This window comes from Orbicella faveolata, unplaced genomic scaffold (assembly GCF_042242905.1).
Source record: "Orbicella faveolata isolate gen_17 unplaced genomic scaffold, um_ofav_v1 contig_35, whole genome shotgun sequence".
NCBI classification, from domain to species: domain Eukaryota; kingdom Metazoa; phylum Cnidaria; class Anthozoa; order Scleractinia; family Merulinidae; genus Orbicella; species Orbicella faveolata.
The window spans coordinates 25,311,903-25,339,487 of record NW_028301564.1 but is presented as its reverse complement, the minus strand read 5'-3'; the positions used below and the strand labels follow the sequence as shown (position 1 = coordinate 25,339,487).

At 39.3% G+C, this 27,585-nt stretch overlaps 1 protein-coding gene across 4 annotated transcripts; it reads left to right on the top strand.

Moving 5' to 3' along the window:
• Nucleotides 1-1,311: 1,311 nt before the first annotated feature.
• LOC110053541 (uncharacterized) lies at nt 1,312-25,857 on the top strand. Of its 4 annotated transcripts, none has more exons than XM_089273843.1 (3): nt 1,312-1,360; nt 17,123-18,963; nt 24,106-25,857. In XM_089273843.1, the coding sequence occupies exons 2-3, from the start codon at nt 18,823-18,825 to the stop codon at nt 24,784-24,786; spliced, it is 822 nt and encodes a 273-aa protein (XP_089129969.1). In that variant the 5' UTR covers nt 1,312-1,360; nt 17,123-18,822; the 3' UTR covers nt 24,787-25,857. The 4 variants fall into 4 exon arrangements, with proteins under 4 accessions (XP_089129969.1, XP_089129967.1, XP_089129966.1 ...); XM_089273841.1 differs by lacking the exon at nt 1,312-1,360 and adding an exon at nt 2,965-3,030; XM_089273840.1 differs by lacking the exon at nt 1,312-1,360 and adding an exon at nt 6,257-6,365.
• The last annotated feature ends 1,728 nt before the right edge of the window (nt 25,858-27,585 follow it).

Genomic DNA, 27,585 nt, shown 5'->3' with positions numbered 1-27,585 from the left:
GCCGGCCTTTAGGGCTTTCCCGATTACGCTGGAAAAATCGCCAGAAAGTGCTCAAAACATGGCAAAAAAAAAAGTGCTCAGATAGTGCTTGATTTCTATAAAAAGTGCTTGAAATTAAGAAATAGTGCACGAAAGTTGCTCACAGTTACGTTTATTATTATTATTATTATTATTATTTCCTAGCAGATTTTTTTTTTCATATTCCTAGATTTCGTGTCGCTGAGATTTTCGCTGCAAGCATTACATCTAAGTTTTCCTCCCACTACGGTAAAGTGTTAATGTTGACCTGGGTACTCTTTCAGACGCTCCCATGCACTCACATTAGTGGTTTTAGCGCTTCCTCTCTGCTTGTTAATTCCTTTGTTGGTAGACAATTTTCGATTCCGTCCTATCGATGCGCCTTGTGGTGCACTTAACGACGCTACCGAATTTACTGCCACTGTAACTGGGTCAATAATGTTTCCGTCTTCATACTCGCTGAACTGGTTTGTTTCTTCTATCTTTACACTATTTGACCGGTTTGGGAACAATGCTATACAATGCAAACAGTGCTTTCGTCAGCAGCTGCACTGAACAGAAAAGAGCGCTAAAACTTCTCAGAAACACGAAGTCGCAAACCAATCGATCAAAATCGACTGTTACCAAGGTTAAAAGGACCATAGCTCGTGCATTTCCATGACTACAGTTAGCCAGTCAGGCGACAAGGTGGAATTACTCATAATTCATGATAATAGAATCACTCAACTTTACTGAAAACGTTTCAAAGACAAAATATTATATTTAACACTATGGAAAATTGTGAAAAATGAGCTAAATGTTTCCCAAAAAGCGAACAAATGCTCAAATTCTGCTCAAAAGTCAATTTTAAAGTGTTCAAGAGTGCTGGAAATGTAAAATAGTGCTCCAAATTCGAAAAAGTGCCGAAAAAAAAGCCCAGCGCAATCGGGACAGGCCTACCGGCCTTGCTCAGGCCGCAACTCAAGGCCAAGTGCACAGTTTTTCCCGATGCAGACCGACCAAGGCCGGCAAATAACGTGTTTACTTTTTCTCTACAGTATTGCTTTGAAAGCAATTTTTGTGTTGAATTTTAATGAAAGCCATTCAGTTCAAATCTGGCGTACGCGTGATGGGAAATTCGGCACCGCTGGATGGTGCGCGATTAGCCAATCAGTTTCAAGGCGATTCAAGAATCTAGGAATCCGGAGAACTGAAATGCTGGAAAAAACAATAAGCTCTGTCATGCAAATAGTCATATTATTTTGTTAATAAAGGAAAACTTCCATTCTAAGAAAGAAGAAACGTCTTGTGGCTGGCTTAGTCTGCCTCGCCCGCGGATCTCGACAGATATAGCAACTCACAGGTAAGAAAGAGTTAATACTTTACCATTTTATGAATAAGTTGTGTCTAGTCCTATGTAAATAGATTTCAATCTTAAATTTTAAACTTATATCTTCTTAGGTACTTGTTGAAGGTATTTTCTCAATTTTAGTTCTTTTATTTTTACTTTCTGTGTTACACCTGCAAACTAGCTGGTGAGTTTTCTCACAAAAGCTAATTGTATATACACAATAGACTTGACTTGACTTGATGCAGTATAGATATAGTAAGGGAAGATACCCTAGTTTATAGTTGAATTTGAACCCTGCAACCTTGAACTCTTATTGAAAATGGAAATAGTTGGGATGGTGGGGATTCGCGAAAGAAGATTGTAGTAAGAAGAAGCAAATCTTGAACCGTAAATTATTCGCATTTGCATTTTGAGTATGATCTGAGGTCGAGAAAGCGAGATTCATCTGCGGTTTATTTAGGCTTGTACACGTAGCCAAGGCTTTCTAAAAGAGAGGCTTAGCATACTTTCGCTCGAAAACGCACACCACTATCAACAACTTCACATGAAATGCGTAGAAAATTCTGGAAGCAAGAGCTGAACAAAAGGTGATTGGTACCCAGACAATTGATGCTCTATTAGAAAACCGTCTGATCGTTTCACTCATCGAGAAAAGCAGGCTTGTCCGGTCTTATTGTTAAAAAGAGGGTTGTATTCCCATATAGCCGGCTAGATAATTGCTAGTTTGCGAATGACAAACACACCGGTTTATCACTGCTACAAAAATGCTCCGCCACAAGTCTTCCAATGTGCAACTGCATATTTCCTGGGAGACAGCCGTACAGGATGACTAAGCAAAAAAAAAAAAATCCCAGTCGTTTTGCAAAACCTCTAACGATATCGCTTAGCTTCACGCCAGATGACTCTGAAAAAAAGATCGAAGATACATATGTTGTTTGCCGGCCTTTAGGACTGTCCCGATTGCGCTGGAAAAATCGCCAGAAAGTGCTCAAAACATGGCAAAAAAAAGTGCTCAAATAGAGCTTGATTTCTATAAAAAGTACTTGAAATTAAGAAATAGTGCACGAAAGTTGCTTGCAGCTACGTTTTTTATTATTATTATTTCCTAGCAGATGTTTATACATATTCCTAGATTTCGTGTCGCTGAGATTTTCGCTGCAAGCATTACATCTAAGCTTTCCTCCCACTACGGTAAAGTGTTAATGTTGACCTGGGTACTCTTTCAGACGCTCCCATGCACTCACATTAGTGGTTTTAGCGCTTCCTCTCTGCTTGTTAATTCCTTTGTTGGTAGGCAATTTTCGATTCCGTGCTATCGATGCGCCTTGTGGTGCACTTAACGACGCTACCGAATTTACTGCTACTGTAACTGGCTCAATAATGTTTTCCGTCTTCATGCTCGCTGAGCTGGTTTGTTGCTTCCATCTTTACACTATTTTACTGGTTTAGAAACAATGCTACACGATACAAACAATACTTTCGTCAGCAGCTGCACTAAACAGGCGATGCAAGAATCTAGGACTCCGGAGAACTAAAATGCTGGAAGAAGCAATAAACTTTGTCATGCAAAAAGTCATATTATTTTTTAATAAGGGAAAACTTCATTTCTAGGAAAGAGAAACCTCTGGTGGCTGGCTTAGTCTGCCTCGCCCGCGGATCTCGACAGATATAGCAACTCACAGGTTAGGAAAGAGTTACTGCTTTACCAGTATATATTTAGGGAAAATAACTTAATTTATAGTTGAATTTAAGCCCTGCAACCTTAAACTCTTATTGAAAAGGGAAATAGTTGGGATGGCGAGGATTCGAGAAAGAAGATTGTAGAGAAAGGAAGAAGCATATCTTGAACCGTAAATTATTCGAATTTGCATTTTGAGGTATGATCTGAGGTCGAGAAAGCGAGGTTCATCTGCGGTTTGTTTAGGTTTGCACATGTAGCCAAGGCTTTCTAAACGAGGGTCTTAGCCTACTTTCGCTCGATAACGCACACCACCATCAACAACTTCACATGAAATGCGTGGAAAATCTGGAGGCAAGAGCTGAACAAAAGGTGATCGGTACCCAGCCTCGCAGTTAATGAGTCAGAAATCTTGTCTACTCTCCTGATATTTTATAATATCAAGTCTTTGACTTTGTATCGCTGGATTTTCGGTCGAATCGGGTGCGATGAACACCTAATCTTACCGTTTTCTTTCTCTAAAGCGTCACTTCGGCGCAGCTGGTCTAGATCTCGCCAAAACACGAACCACGACTTGAACAAACCGTCACTTGATTTTCCGCAGAAGCGAACTGAAGAGGTATGATTAGGGATAAGTAGCAGAACGGATGAAATTGTAATTTCTAGAGAGGAGGCCGAGGAAGGGAATACGAGTAACGAGTTTCCTTTGAGGATTTTAACACGACAACGAAAAGGCGCGTGGGCCTTCGTCTACTAACAACTTTGCATGGAACCTGAAAATGAAGTTTACCAAAAACAACCTTCCAACTTGGAAACAGTAAAAATTGATGATGAGTCAAGTCATATTCGGTTTACAATACTGAAAATATCGAAAGTTTGCGTACATACTCACAAATTGGTACTGGCAAATTGACAAAGCTCACTCACTCACTCGTGCCTGTAGCCTGTTATTATTATTTCCACTTTACCATGGATCAAATACAACATGTCGACAGTCGATTTTCTTAAAGGATTATTATTAGCCAAATAGGTCACAGGACTTTCTCTAATTTTGACAAAAAGGTAAAATTCTCGATTTTGGATACAGACTGTTTCTGTATGGTATAGCAGACAATTGATGTTCTATTAGAAACCGTCTGATCGTTTCACCCATCGAGAAAACCCCGGCTAGTCCGGTGTTATTGTTAAAAACAGGGTTGCATTCCCATATAGCCAGCCAGATAATTGCTAGCTTGCGAATGGCAAACACACTAGTTTATCACTGCTACAAAAATGCTTCGCCACAAGTCTTCCAATGTGCAACTGTTTCTTACCTTTCACGAGATAAACACGTAAAGTAAGATCTCGATCAGTCAGTCGATGCATATTTGCAAATCAGCGGGCAACAAGAGCGTGAGGGGAGCAGTCTCTGTACTGTTCTGATGAGCCAACAACTTCTCAAAATCAAACTGACTTGAAATGCACAAGTATCAGCCGGAATGGGAAATTCCCATCTTTGGAAGTTTACCACCAGCAAAATTCTGTAGTTGGTGATCATCTTTATTTAGTCTTGCTAGACTAACTTACAGATTATTGAGCCATGCTTAGTATTTGATGCCTATAGAAACAGGAAAATTACTAGTACATAACTTGCATATACTCTTTTAAAATAAAAATTTCTAATCTTATATAATTTCACACTAACAGCTCCTATTAATTTCTTTTTCCACAATGAACATGCAAGCTACTGGTAAAATGGTTTTTAATTATAAGCATGACCCACTGTCAACCTAAGTTAGTTAAAATGAAAGACTTCCTTGCCTTTGATTGCTTCTCTCTTTCATTATGCAATAAGGTGGTTTGCTTCGTTGCCCTCAATCGCGTGATTTCTAAGAACGCCTTCTCTTGGAAATTCAAGAAATTAAAGAGAGCAACAAAGCATCTTGGTTCGGCAGACTTGTCTGATCTTGAAAGAAAGAGTCGCTGCTTTAAAATAGTTCACAGTTGAACCCTGCTACCTCCAATTTTCATGGGAAACGGAAAATAGTTCGAAATGGTGGGGGATCAAGATAGCAGATAGCAGAGGAATGCAAAAGCATACCTTGAACAGAAATTGATTTGAAGTTGAGAACGCGAGGTTCATCTGCAGTTTATTCACGTTTGTACATGTTGTCGTACACGTCTAAACGAGGGACTAAGTACTTTAATTTCTCTTCGAAGCGTACATCAACATACACAAAGAGAAACTTCGAATGAAACGCGTGGAAAAGTCTGGAAGCGGAAAAAATGTCTAGGTGCTTAGATACCTTCATTTATATTACCCAATACCGTACCCAGGTTTGCAATAAATGAGTCAGAATTCTTGTCTGCTCTCCTGATATCTTACAACATCAAGTGTTTAACTTTGTATGACCAAATGTTCGGTCGAATTCGGATACGGTGAATACCTTTTCGTTTCGCTTCGGCGGCACGGCAAACAACAGTCTCGCGCGCAATTAATCAAGTAGTCTCGTCCTAATACGAACCACAGAGAAGCTAACCAAAGAGGTACGATTAGGGATAAGTATCGTAAACGGATGAATTAAATGTAACTACTAATGACGAGGATGAAGTGATGAATAAGAATTACAAGTTTCCTTTGAACACGACAGGCCAGTAGATGCGTCTTCGTTTAAATTTGCATGACTGATTTGAAGCGGAACTTTATTGACCAAAAAAACCCCCTCAACTTAGAGACCATAGTATTAATAATGGCCTAAGTCATATTTGATTCAAAATATTCAACGTCTCCGTCGTGTGGCCTGTCATTATAAGGACACAGGAGACTTAAGATTTGAGTACGAGTACGAGTACTCTCGCCCTCTTTTGTCCCCAACTACCAAGCAGTAGAGCATGGAACAGGCTAGGTTTAATTTTCGTCCGAGTGCTTTAATTTTCGTTCTGAGTGCTTCTTTCTTTCAGCAAGGTGGTTTGCTTCATTGCCCTAGAGTTCGCAGATGTACCGCTCTCCCAAGTGTTAAAACCTGGGCTTTAAATCCAGAAATTAAAACTCCTTGCTTTAATTAGTTCCTAGGCCTAAATACTTTGCCGGGGTCAATCTTCTCGGGTCCGGGCCATTGACCGTGAAGTCCCAGTTGTTTTGCAAAACCTCTAACAACATCGCCTGGCTTCATGACAGTGACCCCAAAAAAGGATTGAAGGTGTTTTGTTATGCAAATAGATCAAAAGAGATTATATTGTTTTGCTAAAAAGGGAAAATTCCCTTTCAATCACGTGATTTCTAAGAAAGAAAAAGCATCTCAGTTGTGGCTGGCTTGTTCTGCTTCCCCGATCCACACAGATATATACAGCAGCTCACAGGTAAGAAAGAGTAGTGCTTTACCATGCAGTATAGATATATTTAGGGAAAATACCTGAGTTTATAGTTGAATTTGAACTCTGCAACCTTAAACTCTTATTGAGAATGGAAATAGTTTGAGATGGTGGAAATTCGAGAAAGCTGATCGCAGAGAAAGGCAAAACAATCTCTTAAACAAAAAATGATTTGAATTTGAGCGTAAACTGAGTTTGAGAAAGCGAGGTTCATCTGCAGTTTATTCAGGTTTGTACATGTAGCCGAGGCTTTCAGAACGAGGGGCTTGGCATACTTTCGCTCAAAAAAGCATTCCACTATGAAACCCGTAGAAAAGTCTGTAAACAACTAGAGCTGAAAGCAAATCAAGGTGCTTGAATACCTTCGTTTACCACATCCAGATTCGAGTCAGAAATCTCTTCTACTTCTAATATCTTACAACATCAAGTCATTGACTTTGTATCGCCGCCGGGATTTTCGGTCTAATCGGGTATACGTGCGATGAATGCCTATGAATTATCTTTTCTTTCTCTTTGGCGGCACTTCGTCCCAGCTAATCTCGCTAAAACGCGACTGTACTGCTCAACCAAACCGTCATCTGATTTTCCGCAGAAGCGAACTTAAAAGGTATGATTAGGGATGAGTAACGGAACGGATGAAATTGTAATTTCTAGAGAAGAGGAGAACGCCAATAACTAAGAATAACAAGTTTCCTTTAAGGATTTTAACACGACGAGCGAGAAGGAGCGTGGGCCTTCGTCTAGCAATAAATTTGCATGAAACCTGAAGCAGAACTTTGCCAAAAACAACCTTCCAACTTGGAAGGAGTAAAAATTGATAATGACTCAAGTCGTATTCGGTTTAAAATATCGAAAGTTTGCGTCGCGCTTGTGGTCTGTCATTATTCCACTTTAACATGGATCAAATACAACATGTCGACAGTCGATTTTCTCAAAGGATTACTATTAGTCAAATAGGTCAGAGGACATTCTCTAATTTTGACAAAAAGGTAAATTTATCGATTTTGGATACAGACTGTTTCTGTGTGGTATAGCAGACAACTGATGTTCTATTAGAAAGCCGTCTGATCGTTTCACTCATCGAGAAAACCCAGCTTTGTCCAGTCTTATTGTTAAAAAGAGGGTTGCATTCCCATATAGCCAGCCAGATAATTGATAGTTTGCGAATGGCAAACAAACTGGCTTATCACTGCTACAAAAATGCTTCGCCACATGTATTCCAATGTAGAGCTGTTTCTTACCCTTTACGAGATAAACACGTAACGTAATATCCAGGTCAGTCGATGCATAGTTGCAAATCGACAGGCAACAAGAGTGTGAGGTGAGCAGTCTCTGTACTGTGAGGGAGTAGTGTCCGAAGTACTGTTCTGATGAGCCAACAACTTCTTAAAATCAAACTGACTTGAAATGCACATTTATCAGCGGGAATGAGATATCGAAAGCCGAAATAAGAAAATGACGTATTATCTACTAAGTAGGAGACGAAGGTGAAGTTTTCTTGCGTTAAAATGGCGGACGAAGTTGTTGACTGATTCAAATGAAATCGTTTCTTAAAAAGTACTGAACGGATTAAAGGGAAAAGCATCTCTTTAGAAAGGTTTTTTAAAGCGCAGGACAGTTAAAATAATTGTTTACCGTTTGTTAGAACTTTCGCTCCGAAAATCCTGGTGCAAACTTTTGCGTATTTAATTTTGTAAGTGAAAATGTGGTGCGCTTGTAAATGGTCCTAAGTCATGTCGCAGGCCTGTCGTCAGCTTGTCGCATGCGACAAAGTCGTACCGTGTAAATCGGCCCTTAAGACTAACCTACAGATTATTGAGCCATGCTTAGTATTTGATGCCTATAGAAACAGGAAAAATACCTCTACATATTTGCATATACTCTTTTAATATAAATATTTATTATCTTATATAATTTCACGCTAACAGCTCCTATTCATTTCTTTTTCCACAATAAAAATGCAAGCTACTGATAAAACGGTTTTTAATTATAAGCATGCCCCACTGTCAACCTAAGTTAGTGAAAATGAAAGACTTCCTTGCCCTTGATTGCTTCTCTCTTTCATTATGTAATAAGGTAGTTTGCTTCGTTGCCCTCAATCACGTTATTTCTAAGAAAACATTCTCTTGAAAATTCAAGAAATTAAAGAGAGCAAGAAAGCATCTAGATTCGGCAGACTTGTCAGATCTTGAAAGATATAGCAACTCATAGGTAAGGAAAGAGTCATTGCTTTAAAATAGTTCACAGTTGAACCCTGCTACCTCCAACTTTCATGGGAAACGGAAAATAGTTCGAAATGGAGGAGAATCAAGATAGCAGATAATAGAGGAATGCAAAACCATGCCTTGAACCGAACATGATTTGAAGATGAGAAAGCAAAAATCATCTGCAGTTTATTTATGTTTGTACATGTTGTCGTAGACTTCTAAATGAGGGACTAAGTACTTTAATTTCTCTTCGAAGTGCACATCAACATACACAAAGAGAAACTGCGAATGAAACGCGTGGAAAATTCTGGAAGCGGAAAAAATGTCTAGGTGCTTAGATACCTTTATTTATATTACCCAATGCCGTACCCAGGTTTGCAATAAATGAGTCAGAAATCTTGTCTGCTCTCCTGATATCTTACAACATCAAGTGTTTAACTTTGTATGACCAAATGTTCGGTCTAATGTCGGGTACGGTGAATACCTAATTGTACCTTTTCGTTTCGCTTCGGCGGCACGGCAAACCTCAGCCTCGCGCGCAGTTAATCAAGTAGTCTCGTTCTGATACGAATCACAGCGAAGCCAACCAAAGAGGTACGATTAGGGATAAGTATCGTGACAGATGAATTAAATGTAACTATTAATGAAGAAGATGAACGGATGAATAAGAGTTACAAGTTTCCTTTGAGCACGACAACGGGCCAGTAGATGCGCCTTCGTTCAAATTTGCATAACACTGATCTTGAACCAAAACTGATTTGAATTTGAGTGTAAATTGAGTTTGAGAAAGCGAGGTTCATCTGCAGTTTATTCAGGTGTGTACATGTAGCCGAGGCTTTCTAAACGAAGGACTTGCCATACTTTCGCTCAAAAAAGCATTGCACTATGAAACGCGTAGAAAAGTCTGGAAGCAACTAGAGCGGAAAAAAATTATAGGTACTTGAATACCTACGTTTACCGCACCCAGATTCGAGTCAGAAATCTTGTCTACTCCGAATGTCTTACAACATCAAGTCATTGACTTTTAATCACCGGATTTTCAGTTTAATCGGGTGCGATGAATACTTATGAATTCCCTTTCCTTTCTCTTTGGCGCACTTCATCGCAGCTAATCTCGCTAAAACACGACTGCACTGCTCAACCAAACCGTCATCTGATTTTCCGCAGAAGCGAACTTAAAAGTTATGATTAGGGATGAGTAACGGAAAGGATGAAATTGTAATTTCTAGAGAAGAGGAGAACCCAATAACTTAGAATAACAAGTTTCCTTTAAGAATTTTAACACGACGAGCGTGAAGGTGCGTGGGCCTAAATCGTCTACTAATAAATTTGCATAAACCCTGAAGCCAAGCGGAACTTAACCAAAAACAACCTTCCAACTTGGAAACAGTAAAAATTGATAATGACACAAGTCGTATTCGGTTTAAAATATCGAAAGTTTGCGTCGTGAATGTGGCCTGTCATTATTATTTCCACTTTAACATGGATCAAATACAACATGTCGACAGTCGATTACTATTAGTCAAATAGGTCACAGGACATTCCCTAATTTTGACAAAAAGGTAAATTTATCGATTTTGGACGGATACAGACTGTTTCTGTGTGGCATAGCAGACAACTGATGCTCTATTAGAAAACAGTCTGATCGTTTCACTCATCGAGAAAACCCAGGTTTGTCTAGTCTTATTGTTAAAAAGAGGGTTACATTCCCATACAGTCAGCCAGATAATTGATAGTTTGCGAATGGCAAACACACTGGTTTATCACTACTACAAAAATGCTTCGCCACATGTCTTCCAATGTGCAACTGTTTCTTACCCTTTACGAGATGAACACGTAAAGTAATATCCCGATCAGTCAATCGTTGCATATTGGCAAATCAGCAGACAACCGAAGAGTGTGAGGGGAGCAGTCTCTGCACTGTACTGATGAACCAACAACTTCTACTGTAACTTCTCAAAGTCAAACTGACTTGAAAGGCACATTTATCAGCCGGAATGGGAAATTCCCATCTTTGGAAGTTTATCACCAGTAAAATTCTGTAGTTGGTGGTTATCTTTATTCTTGCTATGGGCCGATTTACACGGCACGACTTCACCACATGCGACAAGGTTACGACGGGCCTTCGACATGAATTGTTCTGTGTAAATCAAACCTACAACTCGCTTACGACTGTTGTGTATGTCAAAAAAAAACGCCGCGACAATCGTAGCCGAAATAAGAAGATGACGTATTATCTACTAAGTAGCAGACGAAGGTGAAGTTTTCTTGTGTCAAAATGGCGGACGAAGTCAGTGTTGTTGACTGATTCAAATGAAACCGTTTCTCAAAAAGTAATGAACGGATTAAAGCGAAAAACATCTCTTTAAAAAGTTTTTTTCAAAGCGCAGGACAGCTAAAATATTTGTTTACCGTTTGTTAGAACTTTCGCTCCAAAAATTCCTGTGCAAACTTTTGCATATTTAATTTTGTAAGTGAAAATGTGGTGCGCGTGTAAATGTTCCTAAGTCATGTCGCAGGTCTGTCGTAGGCTTGTCGCATGCGACAAAGTCGTACCGTTGAAATCGATTCTAAGACTAACCTACAGATTATTGAGCCATGCTTAGTATTTGATGCCTATAAAAACAGAAAAATTACTAGTACATAACGGCATATACTCTTTTAATATAAATATTTCTAATCTTATATAATTTCACAGTAACAGCTCCTATTAATTTCTTTTTCTACAATGAAAATGCAAGCTACTGATAAAATAGTTTTTAATTATAAGCATGACCCACTGTCAACCTAAGTTAGTTAAAATGAAAGACTTCCCTGCCTTTGATTGCTTCTCTCTTTCATTATGCAATAAGGTAGTTTGCTTCATTGCCCTCAATCGCGTGATTTCTAAGAACGCCTTCTCTTGGAAATTCAAGAAATTAAAGAGAGCAAGAAAGCATCTAGATTCGGCAGACTTGTCCGATCTTGAAAGTAAGAGTCACTGCTTTAAAATGGTTCACAGTTGAACCCTGCTACCTCATGGAAAACGGAAAATAGTTCGAAATGGCGGGGAATCAAGATAGTAGATAGTAGAGGAATGCAAAAGCATACCTTGAACCGAAATTGATTTGAAGTTTAGAACGCGAGGCTCATCTGCAGTTTATTTACGTTTGTACATGTTGTCGTAAACTTCTAAACGAGGTACTAAGTACTTTGATTTCTCTTCGAAGCGTACACGTACACCAACATACACAAAGAGAAACTTCGAATGAAACACGGAAAATTCTGGAAGCGGAAAAAATTAAATGTCTAGGTGCTTAGATACCTTCATTTATATTACCCAATACCGTACCCAGGTTTGCAATAAATGAGTCAGAAATCTTGTCTACTCAAATATTTCGCCGCAGTCAAACCGTCAAAGCCTCGGAGACAGCCGTACAGGATCACTATCCAAAAAAAGTCCCAGCTGTTTTGCAAAAACTCTAACGATATCGCTTAGCTTCACGCCAGATGACTCTGAAAAAAAGACCATAGATCTATTTGTTATTCGTCGGCCTTGGTCAGGCCGCAGGATAAGGGCCGAACTCAAGACCAAGGGCACCGTTTTTCCCGATACAGACCGACTAAGGCCGGCAACTTACGTGTTTCCTTTTTCTCTACAGTATTGCTTTGAGAGAAATTTTTGTGTTGAATTTTACTGCGGTTATCAATCACACGCGACCTCCAGCGCGAAAAAAGTCTAGACAAAACAAAACCTAAGTTTTGGCGGACGTCAATCATCTCCGCCTCCTTGCCGACTGTATGCAAAATTTACCTGAAAAAGTGAAACCTTACAGCGTTCCACTCGTAAAATTGTCATTTAACTTTCGGTATGTACGACTAACTCACTAAATACTTGGCAGTAAATATTCCTTGAAATTTATAACTGAAGACGGGCAGGTCGGGTTTCTCAACGGCCATTCGCATGCATTAATGACTCCGAGAGCAAGCAAATCCACACGCAAACAAATTATTTCTGCACGCACTTGTCTTGAGGCTACGGACTGAACATGACTTAAACGTCTTCTAAAACTTATAATTTTGTAAGGTAATAAGTTATAAGTTTTATAGAATTAAGTATTGTTCAGCACTTAGTCCCAAGAAAAATACGTGTAGAAATAATTTGTTTGCGCGTAGATTTGCTCGCTCTCGGGGTCATTTACGCATGCGAATGGCCGTTGAAAAACCCGACAAACGTTTTCATTTACAGATTTCAAGGCTGTAGTTAGTGAGCTAGCCGTACATACCGAAAGTAAAATGATAATTTTTACGAGAGGACCGCTGCAGGGTTTCACCTTCAGGTTAAATTTGTGTACAGTCGGCAAGGAGGCGGAGATGATTGACGTCCACCAAAACTTAGGTTTTGTCAGGAGCCATAATCGGGGACGGAGACCGTAAGCCTTGGGATCCGCGCGCACCTATGATATGGGACAATTTTTCTATTTTTAGAACAAATTGCGCCATCCTTACGTCATATATCCGCGCGGATCCGCGCGCGTGTCGGGGGCTCTCGCGTGGATGTTGACACGTTGAGTGATCAAATGGTGAGAGCTGCGAGATTCTCTTGCAGATTTTTCGCAGCGATGGCAGGGAATAAGGCAGGGAATAAGAACCAGGACTCTTATATGTAGTTTTATGCTCTGAGCTAATGGAAAAGGTGAGTTTTTATTTTTTTTTTCGCGCTATGAATGAATAATATCTGCTCGCGCTAGTTGTACGCGTAAGTTTTTCGTTTGTTCTGTGAAGAAAAGTTGTGGGCCAAAAACATGACAAAATTTCGGGAATTTCGGACGCCATTTCCCCCGCGCGACATCCGCAAAAATCCTCGCAGCATGTACGTTCGCGTGCCTCAGGCGATGGCGCAATTTGTTCTAAAAATAGAATTATTGTCCCATATCATGGGGACAACCCCAATACTAGAAATGGCGCGCGCTTACGGTCTCCGTCCCCGATTATGGTTCCTGGTTTTGTCTAGACGTTTTCTGGGCTGAAGGTAGCGTGTGATTGATAACCGCTGTAATGAAAGCCTCTAGGCGTACACGTGATGGGAAAATCCGCACCGCTGGAGGGCGCGCGATTAGCCAATCAAATGGAGAGCTGCTATGCTGTAAGAAACAAAAAGCTTTCTCATGCAAATAGCCATATTATTTTTTAATAAGGGAAAACTTACGTCTAGTGGCTGGCTCAGTCTGTCTCGCCCGCCGATTTCGACAGGTATAGCAACTCACAGGTAAGGAAAGAGGCACTGCTTTACCAGTATATATTCAGTGAAAATACCTTAGTTTATAGTTGAATTTGAGCCCTGCAACCTTGAACTCTTATTGAAAATGGAAATAGTTGGGATAAATAAATAAATAAATAAATAAATAAAGTGTCTTTATTGTTCAAAAGATAAAATTACATATCTTATGTTACATTTAAAAATAATAATGTTAATGGGCTACAATATGTCTCTAAATAAGATAGATATTTACATGGAAACAAATACAAAAATCGAATACAAAAAGTACACTATTTACAAAGTTACATTGTACTTAAAAACTATCCTATTAAAGAATGTATTCTTGAAACGGTCCGAGTGAATGGCGGGCATTGCGGAAGATTTATTCCTTAAGTTGTATGGTAGGGATTCGAGAAAGAGGATTGTAGAGAAAGGAAGGAGCATATCTTGAACCGTAAATTATTCGAGTTTGCATTTTGAATTTTGAGTATGATCTGAGGTCGATAAAGCGAGGTTCATCTCCGGTTTATTTAGATTTGTACGTGTAGCCAAGGCTTTCTAAACGAGGGGCTTAGCGCACTCTCGCTGGAAAACGCTCACCGCTATCCACGCCTTCACATGAAATGCGTGGTAAATTCTGGAAGCAAGAACTGAAAAAAAGTGATCGGTACTCAGCCTCGCAGTTGATGAGTCAGAAATCTTGTCTACTCTCCTGATATCTTATACTATCACGTCTTTGACTTTGTATCGCCGGATTTTCGGTCGAATCGGGTGCGATTAACACCTAATCTTACCGTTTTCTTTATCTAAAGCGGCACATCAGCGCAGCTGGTCTAGATCTCGCCAAAATACGAGCCACGGCTCGGACAAACCGTCACTTGATTTTCCGCAGAAGAGGACTAAAGGGATAAGAAATAGAACGGATGAAATTGTAATTTCTAGAAAGAAGGAGCAAGAGAATACGAGTAATGAGTTTCCTTTGAGGATTTTAACACGACAACGAGTAGGTGCATGAGCGTTCGTCTAGCAATAAATTTGCATGAAACCTGAAGATGAACTTTACCAAAAACAACCTTCCAAATTGTAGTCAGATTGCTAGCTTGCGAATGGCAAACACACTGGTTTAGGCTACAAAATTGCTTCGCCATATGTCTTCCAATGTGCAACTGTTTCTTATCCCTTTGAGAGATAAACGTCATAAACATGCAAGGTAATATCACGGTATCGATGCATTTGCAAATCGGCAAACAACAATAGTGCGAAGGAAGCAGTCCCTGTACTGTTCTGATGAACCAACAATTTCTCAAAATCAAAAAGAAATTCCCATCTCTGGATGTTTATTACCAGCAAAATTCTGCTGTTGGTGATTATCTTTATTTTTGCGAAGACTGACCTACAGATTACTGAGCCATGCTTAGTTTTTAATGCCTCCTCCTCCTCCTCTTAGCATGTATTCATTAACATTCAATAATATCGTTTTAGTGTATCTGTAGTCTCTCGTCGTAACTGTTGTCAATTATTATTTGTAATACCGTTAGTTTATTGGTTGTCTCTAGTCATTGTTGTCAATTTTAGTCTCTTTAGTTCTCTTGTTACCTTCAGTTGTATTTAGTTGTACCTAGTTGTATATTAATAATTTGTGTAATTAAACATGACCCGCCTAGATTGGCTCAGCTATCCGCGGGCATGTTATCATTGTAATTTTAATTTGAAAACAAAATAAATCGAGAAAACCCAGGCTTGTCCGGTCTTATTGTTAAAAAGAGGGTTACATTCCCATATAGCCAACCAGATAATTGCCAGTTTGCGAATGGCGAACACACTGGTTTATCACTGCTACAAAAATGCTTCGCCGCAAGTCTTCCAATGTGCAACTGTTTCTTACCCTTTACGAGATAAATACGTAATGTAGTTTATTTTATAGACACGAGTGTTTTACTGGAAAATACACCACTCGTAAACTTCATACGAAACCACATCCGGGACTCGAGTGGCGTATTTTCCACATCCTCACTATTGAAAATATCGATGATTTCACTGATATCAAGTTTGTCGTTGGTTTATCATCGAAATATCTCCGGTTCTTCCTCGAAATTCTTCGACATTCTTCGGTAATCTTCGGAAAATTTACCTTCGGACAAGTTTTGGAGAATCTTCGGAAATCTTTGGAAAGTGGTCGGAAATCTTCGGAAAATCGTCAAAAACCGCCGTCATCAGTATGTCTATATAATGAAAAGAATGTTACACGGTAGCTGGAAGATGTGAATTTTATGTTCTCCTGGCAAGAACAACATCTCACGAGTGCTCGTGAGATGTTCTTGCCACTCGAACATAAAATTGATATCTTCTTGCCGCCTTGTAATATCCTCTGTTGAACTGAGAACTGGAAACAAAATGAAATCAGTGCGAGGCATTTCCTGTTATTCGCGGCGCGGCAAGCATCAGCCTCGCGCGCAGTTAATCAAGTAGTCTCGTCCTAACAGGAACCACAGCGACGCGAACCAAAGAGGTACGATTAGGGATAAGCACTGTAACGGCTGAATTAAATGTAACTACTAATGAAGAGGATGAAGTGATAAATAAGAATGACAAGTTTCTTTTGGACACGACAGGCCAGTAGATGCGCCTTCGTTTAAAGTTGCATAATGAAAAGTGGTGTGGCTTGTCATTATGAGGACACAGGAGACTTGATTTGAGTACGAGATCGAGTACAAGTACGACTTTTCAAATCTAGGTTTATACACCGAGGCTTTGCATTATTACGTATAAAATATCCATCTCATTGCATGAGTTACCCTCTCTATCTAAAACCAACGTGAAGAGCGAGGGCTCTGGAAACGTCGCTGGTCTGAAATTTGAGAATCGTACTTGTCATCCGTGCAAACTAAAGGTCCCTATTATTTTCACCTAGCATGGAACAAATGCAATATTTTGTCAAGGGATTTTTTTGGTAAAATAGGTCACATGACCTCTTAATATCTTATTTTGAAAAAATTGTAAATTTATTCCATTATGGATGAAGATTGTTTCATGCAAATAAAGCTAGTTGTTATTGAAAGCAGAAAGTTCTACAAGAAATGACAAAAACCCGGGTTGTTGAGGGTTGCCCAGTTCCTCGCCAGATCACCGGTTTGCGAATGGCAAACACACTGGTTTATGCTACTGATATAGATTACTTTCTCGAAATTCTCGAATATGGCAAAGGCCTGTCTGTTGCTTATGTTGAAGAAATGCTTCAGAACCCAGCCAGCTCTGTACAAACTAAGTAACATTCATTTTATCATTATTTTTTACTTCAGCTTTTAACAAGCGCATCGTAAGAAAAATGGGATATGCTAAGTGTGTAGCGACGGAACTGGCAAAGATTAAAGGAAAGAAAATCTTAAATGGCTACGTACGTGGGTCAAGCTCACTCCTAGACTTTGCTGATGCGGTATACTGTTTCTACAAAGGAGATGTATGTGGTGGTGCAAGATGCGTCGTCTCGGGCGTCGCAGATCTTTATGAGCACTGTGGCCTCGAGGGCCTTGTTAACGCACTTACGTCAGTCAACAATGAGGATTTAAGGAGGGCCCAACAGAACTGTGGCTTTTATCTGCCCATGACGGTGAAATTTTAAAACGTTTGACAGACTTTTCAATTTGTTAGTGTTGTCATAACCTGTGCTTGTGTAACTCATAACAACACCTATAGCTTCAGACCGATGCACATGTATTTTACTGTACTTTAAACAAGAACATTACTTTTATGTTTCTGGTAATAAGACTAAGTCTTTTAGGTTTTAACTTTTTAAAGTTATGTTTATTATAGTGCAACTGTAATTTAATAAAAACGAAGTCAGGTTTGAGTCGTAAAAATATGAGACATATATATCAAAGTGTGGCAGTTGTCAACCATTACCTAGTGATGAGACGGCTTGTATATCCTTTTCGGGAACAAAATATCACTCCCATACTTTTGTCAAATCAAGTTCAGTTTATATTATAATGGAGTAATTTTCCCCAGTTGTAAACCGGCCAATACTGGGTTCCGGCTTCTAAGAAGACATAGATGGCAATTGTAACTGTACTGTTCTTGACGGCAATGTATCAAATTGAATCAGTAAGATAGTAATGAAAATGTTTTATTTCATTTTAAATGTTAACCGAAATCGTTTTTGTCTAAGGTAAATAATGACTGTAATTTTCTTTCATGGCATATTTTTCAGTTTCCGCTCTCCGTGCAACTGAGGTTTGATGCTCAGTCATAGTGTAGGCTGAAATGTACAAATAAAACTTTGTTGTTATTGTTGTTGTTGTCGTTGTTGTTGTTATTGTCGCTTCACTTCGGTTTGAAAGAGTAGCATACTTAAACTCTCCACAATCATTTGAACTCAAGAGCTGGATCAAGCGTTGAAACTCTTTCTGGATCTTTCTTCCTACTTCCACTTGCACGGAACGAAGCCTGTATCGTTCCCTGCTGGTCAAACGACTAGAGTTGCTTAACTTAAACGGCAGTGAAATGGTTTGAACTTAACAGTCGAAAGCAATAAGATTATATTAGAATTAGTGCCTAAAATTATCCAGCACTTTTAACGATTTAAATTCAACGTGGATGTAGCCTGTTCCAGGCTCTCGGTAGTTGGGACGAGCGAAACAAAGAGGGCGAGCCAGAGAAAAAACGAGGGAGACCCTCCCTTGTTTTTGCTCTCGCTCGCCCTCTTTTCTCCCCAGCTACTTAGAGTATGGAACAGGCTAGGTTTAATTTTTGTCTGAGTGCTTTAATTTTCGTTCTGAGTGCTTCTTTCTTTCAGCAAGGTGGTTTGCTTCATTGCCTTAGAGTTTGCAGACGTACCGCTCTCCCAAGTGTTAAAACCCGGGCCTCAAATCCAGAAAAACGCCTTGCTTAGCTAGTACTCAGGCCTAAATATTTCACCGGGGTTAATCTTCTCGGGTCAATTGACCATGAAGTCCCAGTTGTTTTGCAAAAACGCTAACAACATCGCCTGGCCTCATGCCAGATGACTCCAAAAAAGGATCGAAGATGTGATCAAATGAGATTCCCTTTCAAGCACGTGGTTTCTAAGAAAGGAAAAGCATCTCAGTGGTGGCTGGCTTCTTCTGCTACCCCGATCCACACAGATATATATAGCAACTCACAGGTAAGAAAGAGTACTGCTTTACCATATATTTGGGGAAAATACCTTAGTTTATAGTTGAATTTGAATCTTGTAGCCTTAAACACTTATTGAGAATGGAAATAGTTTGAGATGGTGGGGATTCGACAAAGCACGGATTGTAGAGAAAGGCGAAAGGATCTCTTGAACCAGAAGTGATTTCAATTTGAGTGTAAACTGAGTTTGAGAAAGCGAGGCTCATCTGCAGTTTATTCAGGTTTGTACATGTAGCCGAGGCTTTCTAAACGAGGGGCTTGGCATACTTTCGCTCAAAACGGCATTCCGCTATGAAACGGGTAGAAAAGTCTGGAAGCAACTAGAGCTTAAAACAAATCTAGGTGCTTAAATACCTTCGTTTACCGCACCCAGATTCGAGCCAGAAATCTTATCTACGCCTATTATTTTACAATATCAAGTTATTGACTTTGAATCACCGGATTTTCGGTGAAAATCTATTTAATTTTGTAAGTGAAAATGTCGTACGCGTGTAAATGGTCCTAAGTCATGTCGTAGGCCTGTCGTAAGCTTGTCGCATGCGACAAAGTCGTACCGTGTAAATCGGCTCTAAGACAAACCTACAGATTATTGAGCCATGTTTAGTATTTGATGCCTATAGAAACAGGAAAAATACTACTACTCATGACATAATTGCATATACTCTTTTAATATAAATATTTCTAATCTTATACAATTTCACACTAACATGTAGAGCTCCTATTAATTTCTTTTTTCACAATAAAAATGCAAGCTACTGATAAAATGGTTTTTAATTATAAGCGTGACCAACTGTCAACCTAAGTTATTTAAAACGAAAGTCGTACCGTTGAAATCGATTCTAAGACTAACCTACAGATTATTGAGCCATGCTTAGTATTTGATGTCTATAGAAACAGGAAAATTACTGGTACATAACTGCATATAGTCTTCTTATATAAATATTTCTAATCTTATATAATTTCACAGTAACAGCTCCTATTAATTTCTTTTTTCACAATGAAAATGCAAGCTACTGATAAAATGGTTTTTAATTATAAGCATGACCAGAAGCATATCACCTTGTCAGATCTTGAAAGAAAGAGTCACTGCTTTAAAATGGTTCACAGTTGAACCCTGCTACCTCCAACTTTCATGAGAAACGGAAAATAGTTCGAAATGGCGGAGAATCAAGATAGCAGATAATAGAGGAATGCAAAAGCATGCCTTGAACCGAACATGATTTGAAGATGAGAAAGCAAGAATCATCTGCAGTTTATTCACGTTTGTACATGTTTTCGTAGACTTCTAAATGAGGGACTAAGTACTTTAATTTCTCTTCGAAGCGCACATCAACATACACAAAGAGAAACTTCGAATGAAATTCGTGGAAAATTCTGGAAGCGGAAAAAATGTCTAGGTGCTCAGATACCTTTATATTACTCAGTACCGCACCCAGGTTTGCAATAAATGAGTCAGAAATCTTGTCTGCTCTCCTGATATCTTACAATATCAAGTCTCTGACTTTGTATGACCAAATGTTCGGTCTAATGTCGGGTACGGTGAATACCTAATTGTACCTTTTCGTTTTGCTTCGGCGGCACGGCAAACCTCAGCCTCGCGCGCAGTTAATCAAGTAGTCTCGCTCTGATACGAATCACAGCGAAGCCAACCAAAGAGGTACGATTAGGGATAAGTATCGTAACGGATGAATTAAATGTAACTATTAATGAAGAAGATGAAGGGATCAATAAGAATTACAAGTTTCCTTTGAGCACGACAGCGGGCCAGTAGATGCGCCTTCGTTCAAATTTGCATAACACTGATCTTGAACCAAAACTGATTTGAATTTGAGTGTAAATTGAGTTTGAGAAAGCGAGGTTCATCTGCAGTTTATTCAGGTGTGTACATGTAGCCGAGGCTCTCTAAACGAAGGACTTGGCATACTTTCGCTCAAAAAAGCATTGCACTATGAAACGCGTAGAAAAGTCTGGAAGCAACTAGAGCGGAAAAAAATTATAGGTACTTGAATACCTACGTTTACCGCACCCAGATTCGAGTCAGAAATCTTGTCTACTCCGAATGTCTTACAACATCAAGTCATTGACTTTTAATCACCGGATTTTCAGTTTAATTGGGTGCGATGAATACTTATGAATTCCCTTTCCTTTCTCTTTGGCGCACTTCATCGCAGCTAATCTCGCTAAAACACGACTGCACTGCTCAACCAAACCGTCATCTGATTTTCCGCAGAAGCGAACTTAAAAGTTATGATTAGGGATGAGTAACGGAAAGGATGAAATTGTAATTTCTAGAGAAGAGGAGAACCCAATAACTTAGAATAACAAGTTTCCTTTAAGAATTTTAACACGACGAGCGTGAAGGTGCGTGGGCCTTCGTCTACTAATAAATTTGCGCACACCTGAAGCGGAACTTTACCAAAAACAACCTTCCAACTTGGAAACAGTAAAAATTGATAATGACTCAAGTCGTATTCGGTTTAAAATATCGAAAGTTTGCGTCGTGAATATGGCCTGCCATTATTATTTCCACTTTAACATGGATCAAATACAACATGTCGACAGTCGATTACTATTAGTCAAATAGGTCACAGGACATTCTCTAATTTTGACAAAAAGGTAAATTTATCGATTTTGGACGGATACAGACTGTTTCTGTGTGGTGTAGCAGACAACTGATGTTCTATTAGAAAACAGTCTGATCGTTTCACTCATCGAGAAAACCCAGGTTTGTCTAGTCTTATTGTTAAAAAGAGGGTTACATTCCCATACAGCCAGCCAGATAATTGATAGTTTGCAAATGGCAAACAAACTGGTTTATCACTGCTACAAAAATGCTTCGCCACATGTCTTCCAGTGTGCAACTGTTTCTTATCCTTTACGAGATAAACACGTAAAGTAATATCCCGATCAGTCAATCGTTGCATATTTGCAAATCAGCAGACAGCAAGAGTGTGAGAGGAGCAGTCTCTGTACTGTTCTGATGAACCAACAACTTCTACTGTAACTTCTCATAGTCAAACTGACTTGAAAGGCACATTTATCAGCCGGAATGGGAAATTCCCAGATTTGGAAGTTTATCACCAGTAAAATTCTGTAGTTGGTGGTTATCTTTATTCTTGCTATGGGCCGATTTACACGGCACGACTTTACCACATGCGACAAGGTTACGATGGGCCTTCGACATGAATTGTTTTGTGTAAATCAAACCTACAACTCGCTTACGACTGTTGTGTACGTCAAAAAAAAACGCCGCGACAATCGTAGCCGAAATAAGAAGATGACGTATTATCTACTAAGTAGCAGACGAAGGTGAAGTTTTCTTGTGTCAAAATGGCGGACGAAGTCAGTGTTGTTGACTGATTCAAATGAAACCGTTTCTCAAAAAGTAATGAACGGATTAACGCGAAAAACATCTCTTTAGAAAGTTTTTTTCAAAGCGCAGGACAACTAAAATATTTGTTTACCGTTTGTTAAAACTATCGCTCCGAAAATTCCTGTGCAAACTTTTGCATATTTAATTTTGTAAGTAAAAATGTGGTGCGCGTGTAAATGTTCCTAAGTCATGTCGCAGGCCTGTAGTAAGCTTGTCGCATGCGACAAAGTCGTACCGTTGAAATCGATTCTAAGACTAACCTACAGATTATTGAGCCATGCTTAGTATTTGATGTCTATAGAAACAGGAAAATTACTGGTACATAACTGCATATAGTCTTCTTATATAAATATTTCTAATCTTATATAATTTCACAGTAACAGCTCCTATTAATTTCTTTTTTCACAATGAAAATGCAAGCTATTGATAAAATGGTTTTTAATTATAAGCATGACCAGAAGCATATCACCTTGTCAGATCTTGAAAGAAAGAGTCACTGCTTCAAAATGGTTCACAGTTGAACCCTGCTACCTCCAACTTTCATGGGAAACGGAAAATAGTTCGAAATGGCGGGGAATCAAGATAGTAGATAGTAGAGGAATGCAAAAGCATACATTGAACCGAAATTGATTTGAAGTTGAGAACGCGAGGTTCATCTGCAGTTTATTTACGTTTGTACATGTTGTCGTAAACTTCTAAAGGAGGTACTAAGTACTTTGATTTCTCTTCGAAGCGTACACCAACATACACAAACCTCGAATGAAACGCGTGGAAAAGTCTGAAAGCGAAAAAAAATGTCTAGGTGCTTAGATACCTTCATTTATATTACTCAATACCGTACCCAGGTTTGCAATAAATGAGTCCGAAATCTTGTCTACTCTCCTAATATCTTACAACATCAACTCTTTGACTTTGTATGACCAGATGTTCGGTCGAATTCGGGTACTGTGAATACCTATTCGTTTCGCTTCGGCGGCACGGCAAACGTCAGCCTCGCGCGCAATTAATAAAATAGTCTCGTCCTAATAGGAACTACTGAGAAGCCAATCAAAGAGGTACGATTAGGGAAAAGCACCGAAACGGATGAATTAAATGTAAATAATGAAGAGGATGGAGTGGTGGATAAGTTTCTTTTGAACACGACAGGCCAGTAGATGCGCCTTCGTTTAAAGTTGCATAAAACTGACCCGAAGCGGAACTTTATTGACCAAAAAACCCCTCAACTTAGAAACCGTCGTATTAATAATGACCTAAATCATATTTGATTTAAAATATTCAACGTTTCTGTCGTGTGGCCTGTCATTATTAAGACACAGGAGACTTGATTTGAGTGCGAGATCGAGTACAAGTACGACTTTTCAAATCTAGGTTTATACACCGAGGCTTTGCATTATTACGTATAAAATACCCATCTCATCGCATGAGTTACCCTCTCTATCTAAAACCAACATGACAGGCCGGTAGATGCGCCTTCGTATAAATTTGCATAAACTGATCTGAAGCGGAACTTTATTGACCAAAAAAACCCCTCAACTTAGAGACCAAAATATTAATAATGACCTTAGTCATATTTGATTCAAATGTTGAGGGTTGCCCAGTTCTTAGTCAGATCACCAGTTTGCGAATGGCAAACACACTGGTTTATGCTACTGATATAAATTACTTTCTCGAAAATTCTCGAATATGCCAGAGGCCTGTCTGTTGCTAATATTGAAGAAACTAAGTTACATTCATTTTATCATTATTCTTTACTTTCAGCTTTTAACGAGCGCCATCGTGAGAAAAATGGGCTGGGCTGCGTGGGGAGCAATGCTAGTGTTAAAGATTGGAGGAAAGATGGTTTTTAATGCCGTCATACCTGGGTCAGGTGCATGCATAGAGTTTGCTGAAGCGGTAATCTGTTACCGCAATGGCGATGCATGTGGTTGTATGATAAGCATCGTCTCGGGAGTCGCGGACCTTGCTACGTTTGGTCTTGCGGGCGCCACTAAAGATGCAATGAAAAAAAGTGCAAAGAAAAGTGTTGTCCAATTTGCCAAAGAAACGGTGAAGATGGGCTCTAAAGAAGCATCCAAAAAGGGTGGTCAGCAAGTTGGAGAGGAACTTGCAAAAGATGTGATCCCTTCAGCAGTTGAAGAAGTCTTCTTCAAAGGTACCAAGTTGACAGTTAAACAGTTCCTCCAGGCTACTGGGTTTTCATTCATTTCTAGTGGAGGACATGGAATTGGGAAAACAATTATGGAAGATTCGATCGAGAAATTGATTACTGAATCGCTGAAAGTGAAACCTATAGCGATTGCGTTTGAATTAACCAAGGAAGCTGCTAAAAAAGGCGCAGAGGAAGAGTTAAAGAAACAATCCTACAAATTTATTGTTAAAGACGCCACCTTTTCACTTGTAAAAGGAGGCATAAGATTCAATCAAGATGATAGAAAATAATACCAAACGCTTGTTACGTGTAGAGCTATTTCAGTTTTCATTTACCAGCAGGGAGATGATACTGAAAGCTCGGTCTTTCTTTTTCCCTACTGCTATTCACATAGTTGTAATTAATAACTCTGCAAGTAGTTTTATAACTAGATTTCGCACATCGGAACACATCGTTCAAGATTCTTGGGAAAGCAAAACTTTTTCTCTCGTGGCCAGTAATTAAGTGTATAATGATGTCCTGCTAGATGTAGCCCTATACTACTGGTAGATCAAATTTCACTGAAGAGCAAACAGAATCCACAACTTGGCGAAATTGCTGGATAGAGGTCTTTTAGAATGCTTTAAAAAAACAAGGAGTAACTAATACCTTTGTTTAGGACACGACGATGAAATTTTAGAAAGTTTGCCAGACTTTTCGATTTGTTCATGTTATCATAACCTTGTGCTTGTGTAACTCATAACAACACCTATAGCTTCAGACCGATACACATGTATTTTATAGTACTTTAAACAAGAACATTAGTTTTATGTTTCTATTAATAAGACTAAATCTTTTAGGTTTTAACTTTTTAAAGTTATGTTTATTATAGTGCAACTGTAATCACGGTAATCTAATAAAACTAAGTCAGGTTTGAGTCGCAAAAATATATATATATGAAAGATGATATATCAAAGTGTGGGAGTTGTCAACCATTACCTAGTGATGAGAAGGCTTATCCTTTTCGGGAACGAAACATCACTCCCATACGTTTGTCAAAGTCAAGTATGTATTATAATGGAGTAATTCTCTCCAGTTTAACACCAATGTTGGCATGGTCCCGGCTTCTAAGAAGACATAGATGGCAATTGTAACTGTTCCTGGCGGCAATGTATCAAAATGACTTAGTAAGATAGTAACTGATGAAATTTTTTTTTATTTCATTTTAAATGTTAACCGAAATCGTTTTTGTCTAAGGTAAATAATGACTGTAATTTTCTTTCATGGCACATTTTTCAGTTTCCGCTCTCCGTGCAACTGAGGTTTGATGCTCAGTCATAGTGTAGGCTGAAATGTACTAATAAAACTTTGTTGTTATTGTTGTTGCTGTCGTTGTTGTTTTGTTGTTGTTATTGTCGCTTCAGCTTCGGTTTGAAAGAGTAACATACTTAACCTCTCAACAATAATTTGAACTCAAGAACTGGATCAACCGGTGAAACTCTTTCTGGATCTTTTTTTCCTACTTTTTACTTGCACGTAACGAAGCCTGTATCGCTCCCTTCTGGTTCACCGACTAGAGTTGCTTAATTTAAACGGTGAAACATCTAAATCGTTTGAACTTACCTGTCGAAAAGAGTGGAATTAATCTAATTTATACTAGAATTAGTGCCTAATATTATCCAGCAACGTGACTTTTCACGATTTAAAAGTTCAACGTCCACGGAAGTAGCTTATTCCAGGCTTTCGGTAGTTGGGGTCGAGCGAAATAAAGAGGGCGATCGAGGGAAAAAACGAGGGTGATCCTTGTTTTTTCTCTCTCTCGCTCGCCCGCTTTTCTCCCCAACTATCTAGAACATGGAACAGGCTAGGTTTAATTTTCGTCCTAGTTGCTTCGCATCCACGTTGATGTTCTTTGTTTCCAATGATGACTGGAAGAGTTAACAGAAAAGGGGTATTGTAGAAGAATGTTGATAAATGATAGACAAATAGAACTAAAATTTTAGGTGGGGCATGATCTTTACGCGCTTTTCTTTTGTAATTAAGTCCATGACGATATTCCTCAAGGAGCTAGTGGTTACTGTTTTGTCATCTTTATTGTCTTGCGAAACCTGATGACACTGCCGCCAGTTTTATACCCATTCGCGCACAGAGAAAGAAATAGGACACCAACAAGTAAATAGGGCCAATTAACAGAAAATAGGTTGTCCCGTCTCAGGCCTATTGTAGGTCTCAAGAGCATTCAAGAGAATTGTGTGAAGAATACTGAATGGTTAGAAGTGGTTCACGACCCCTCAATCTCCGCCACCTCCGGCCCTACATTCTCAGTTCTTCTTGAAACTGTTCAAATTTTTTTTTTGGGACCCTCTGTCACACCCGACTCTCTAGCTATCTAAGCCTGAAGCAATCTGTTTCCTCTAGTCCTCGTTCCTTTTTTCGCAAGCTTCGCAAAACGAGCAACTCTCGAGAGCTCCGTTAGAGGCTCGATTTTAATTGGTTTTAAAGGCAATGAAAATGAGCGGAAGTTAAACACCATTTACTCGATTGAGCCAAAGTGTTTTTTTAGCTAAGCACGCCCAATTCAACCGACGTCCGATATTTTTGGACTTCAAATCGGATCTTTCCAGGGTCGCTCGTTTCATGACGTCCGGTAAAGGGGAATGACTCGAGCTGCTAAGTAAAGCAGGTCTTCACTCGCAATTCATCAAATCAAGTGACTTTTTGGGCTCCTTCTGTTTCTCTTTCTGAAAACCTATTTAGAGAGAAAAGTCTTGTCCAAAGTCCTTCCCAAATGATATCCTGTTAACACCAAGAATAGTTCACACTAAAACTACAACACTGGAGCTAATCCTGAACCCAGATCTCCCACGACCAAACGTCAAACAGAGTGAGATCTGGGTAGGAGATGACACTTGAGGTTGCTCTGACCTATCCTATACTATGCAACTGTACCCTACCTTACTCTACCATTTACAATCCTACCCCACCCAATGCAATCCTGTCCTGATCAAGAGTTAAAACTCAAAACTCCACAAAATCACTTAGCCACATGTCTAGCAGCACACAACAGCCCTTTTGAGAGATAAACAGACAAAGCAGCAGGCAACAAGAGT

Coding starts and splice junctions, on each gene's coding strand:
- LOC110053541 (XM_089273843.1), top strand. CDS start 18,823: ATGACTCCAAAAAAGGATCGAAGATGTGATCAAATGAGATTCCCTTTC. Junction 18,964..24,105: donor ATATATATAGCAACTCACAG/GTAAGAAAGAGT, acceptor CTTTACTTTCAG/CTTTTAACGAGCGCCATCGT.